General features: G+C 51.3%; 1 protein-coding gene across 1 annotated transcript; it reads left to right on the forward strand.

Annotated features, from left to right (window-relative positions):
* Nucleotides 1-355: 355 nt before the first annotated feature.
* LOC116816223 (kinesin-like protein KIF18B) lies at nt 356-1,643 on the forward strand (the record flags this gene model as incomplete). The annotated part of the gene is made up of 3 exons (XM_032765272.1): nt 356-553; nt 875-1,051; nt 1,569-1,643. Coding segments are annotated over 3 exons (450 nt in total), but the record flags the coding sequence as incomplete, so codon positions are not given.
* Nucleotides 1,644-2,356: the final 713 nt, after the last annotated feature.

Genomic DNA, 2,356 nt, shown 5'->3' on the forward strand with positions numbered 1-2,356 from the left:
GAGTTGGCCTTATAGCCTGCGAGATCCTAGAACTGAGTGTGGGGAAGACTAGGCAGTATTTTCTCTCCTCTAGACCCTCAGTAGGGGGAAGATAGTTGACCTGTAGCTTGGCAACATGGCACCGTAGATCAGTGAGTGGAGAGGAAACACATGCTCTTGCTTTCATTGCTTGTGATGATGGCTAGTCCTGCATTGAATCCTTTGAGTGGTGACCTTATCAGACCCCAGGAGAGTTCCTATTCAGTTCTCTGCTGTCCCCTTCGATAAGACTTTGCCTGCTGACTGGGCTGAGCAGGTCTTGAGGCCTCGCCTTATCTTTCCTCACTATCTTTATCTTTTCTTCCGGTCCTCGCAGATCTATGTGAAGCAGCAGGACCGTGTCGTTGGCATCACTCAGGATGTGCAGGTGGCCAAGATGAGCCTGATAGACCTCGCAGGCTCGGAGCGAGCATCAACCACCAACACAAAGGGAGAGCGGCTCCGAGAGGGCGCCAACATCAACCGTTCACTGCTGGCCCTGATTAACGTCATCAACGCCCTGGCTGATGCAAAGGTAACGCCTCGATCCACCCTTACACCACCAAAGGGCAGGGGGCGTTAAAAGGACACTTGACATAAGGTATTTCCTTGTCTGATAAACCTAAGGAGCTCTCTGCTGCAGGATATTGGCACATCTAGCTCAGGAAGACTTCGTGGGATTAGGAACAGTCTCTGACATTAACTGTGGTAAAACAGGGTTGGATCAACTGCCTCTTCAGGCACTTGCTTCCTCGCCTGGGTTTATGGGAATGAGTCTGAGAATTAGGATATTAGCATTCGAGGATTCTTAGAGATACCTGACAGCTGAGGTGAGTCCCCTGATCTCTCCAAACAGAGCAGGAAGTCCCACATCCCATACAGGGACAGTAAGCTCACACGCCTGCTGAAGGATTCTCTTGGGGGCAACTGCCGGACCATCATGATTGCTGCCATCAGCCCGTCTGCACTCGCCTATGAGGACACCTACAACACACTCAAGTATGCCAATCGGGCCAAGGAGATCAAGCTGTCGGTGAGTCCCGCACATCTGTGTACAGACCTCTCTCTGTACAGTGCCACTCTGTTGAGAGGCTGTTGGCAAGTGGGCGGGGGCAAAAGCTGGCTCCATGAGCTTCATAACCTACCATAGTGCCTCTGGATAATTAAAGGGCTCTTAGCTCAGTTAACCCACTAGTAGACATTTGGATCTCTGAACTATCCAGTCCTCGTATCTGTGCCTGCTCTGGGAACAAGCACAGCTGGAGCTGCAGCTCAGTCTGGAGGAGATGTGAGCATTGGCTGAAGCCAAGCATCACTTCATGGACGGGCATTAGTGACCATGAAAGGGAGCTTCTCCTTTCAGAATTGTCCCTTAATGGTGTTCCCTGCATTGCAGGGGTATCCCAGTTGCTCTGCTTAAACTAACTCATAGAGGGACTGGGACTCAGCAACAGGACCCACTGGCCTCTCAGTTCTCTCCACAGACCAGGGCTATTCTGCCTCTGTTTCTTTAACCCTCTCTCCTTCCCCGCCCCCTTTCCACCCTGCAGCTGAAGAGTAACGTGCTGAGCCTGGACTGCCACATCACTAAATATGCAGCTATCTGTGAACAGCTGAAAGCAGAGGTGAGATGCCTTGCAGGGGGCTGGAGAGCAGTTCTGTCCGTAGCCCTTGCCAGAGACCAGCACTGCTCTGGAACTATAAGTACCATGAGTTCTGTGATGAGCTCGTGGTATTGGCTGTGCAGCCGGAGAACTGCTTAGCCCAGTCAGTGGGCAGTGTCTTATGTTAAGGAAGAGCAGAGGACTGGAATGGACTTTTCTGGGGCTGCAATGAGAGCTCTGCTGCTGGACATATGCAGGGGCCTAGGTATTCTGGGATCCTGCAGCACTTCCTCTAGGACCCAGTAATGAGTCACTCTCTGCCTTGTTTGTGAAGAGAGGTGAATGGCATGTAAGTGCTGTAGCCCTCCCTGCCTGAATCTGCAGCAGGACAGCCAGAACCAATGGCACTGACGTGTGAACTCCCTACTGATCCCCAAAGCTCCTAGTGTCCCCAGCCAGCTGCCAGAATCTCCACATTCCCCCTTACCTCTTCTACAAGGCAAATGGTCAATGAACCTGCAACCCACTGAAAAATATTGGGGCAAAGTAAGACTGTATGGCTTACAACTGAGTGTGCCAATCTCAGGTCAGACTGTCCGAAAACTAGTGGTGTGTTCTGTAATTAGATTTCACCAAGCTGGTAACAAGTGTGTGCTCCTGGATCACTCTACCAGTCTTACCACAGAATCATAGACTATCAGGGTTGGAAGGGACTTCAGGAGGTATCTAGTCCA

The sequence above is a fragment of the Chelonoidis abingdonii genome, unplaced genomic scaffold (genome assembly GCF_003597395.2).
Source record: "Chelonoidis abingdonii isolate Lonesome George unplaced genomic scaffold, CheloAbing_2.0 scaffold2462, whole genome shotgun sequence".
In the NCBI taxonomy this organism is placed as follows: Eukaryota; Metazoa; Chordata; order Testudines; family Testudinidae; genus Chelonoidis; species Chelonoidis abingdonii.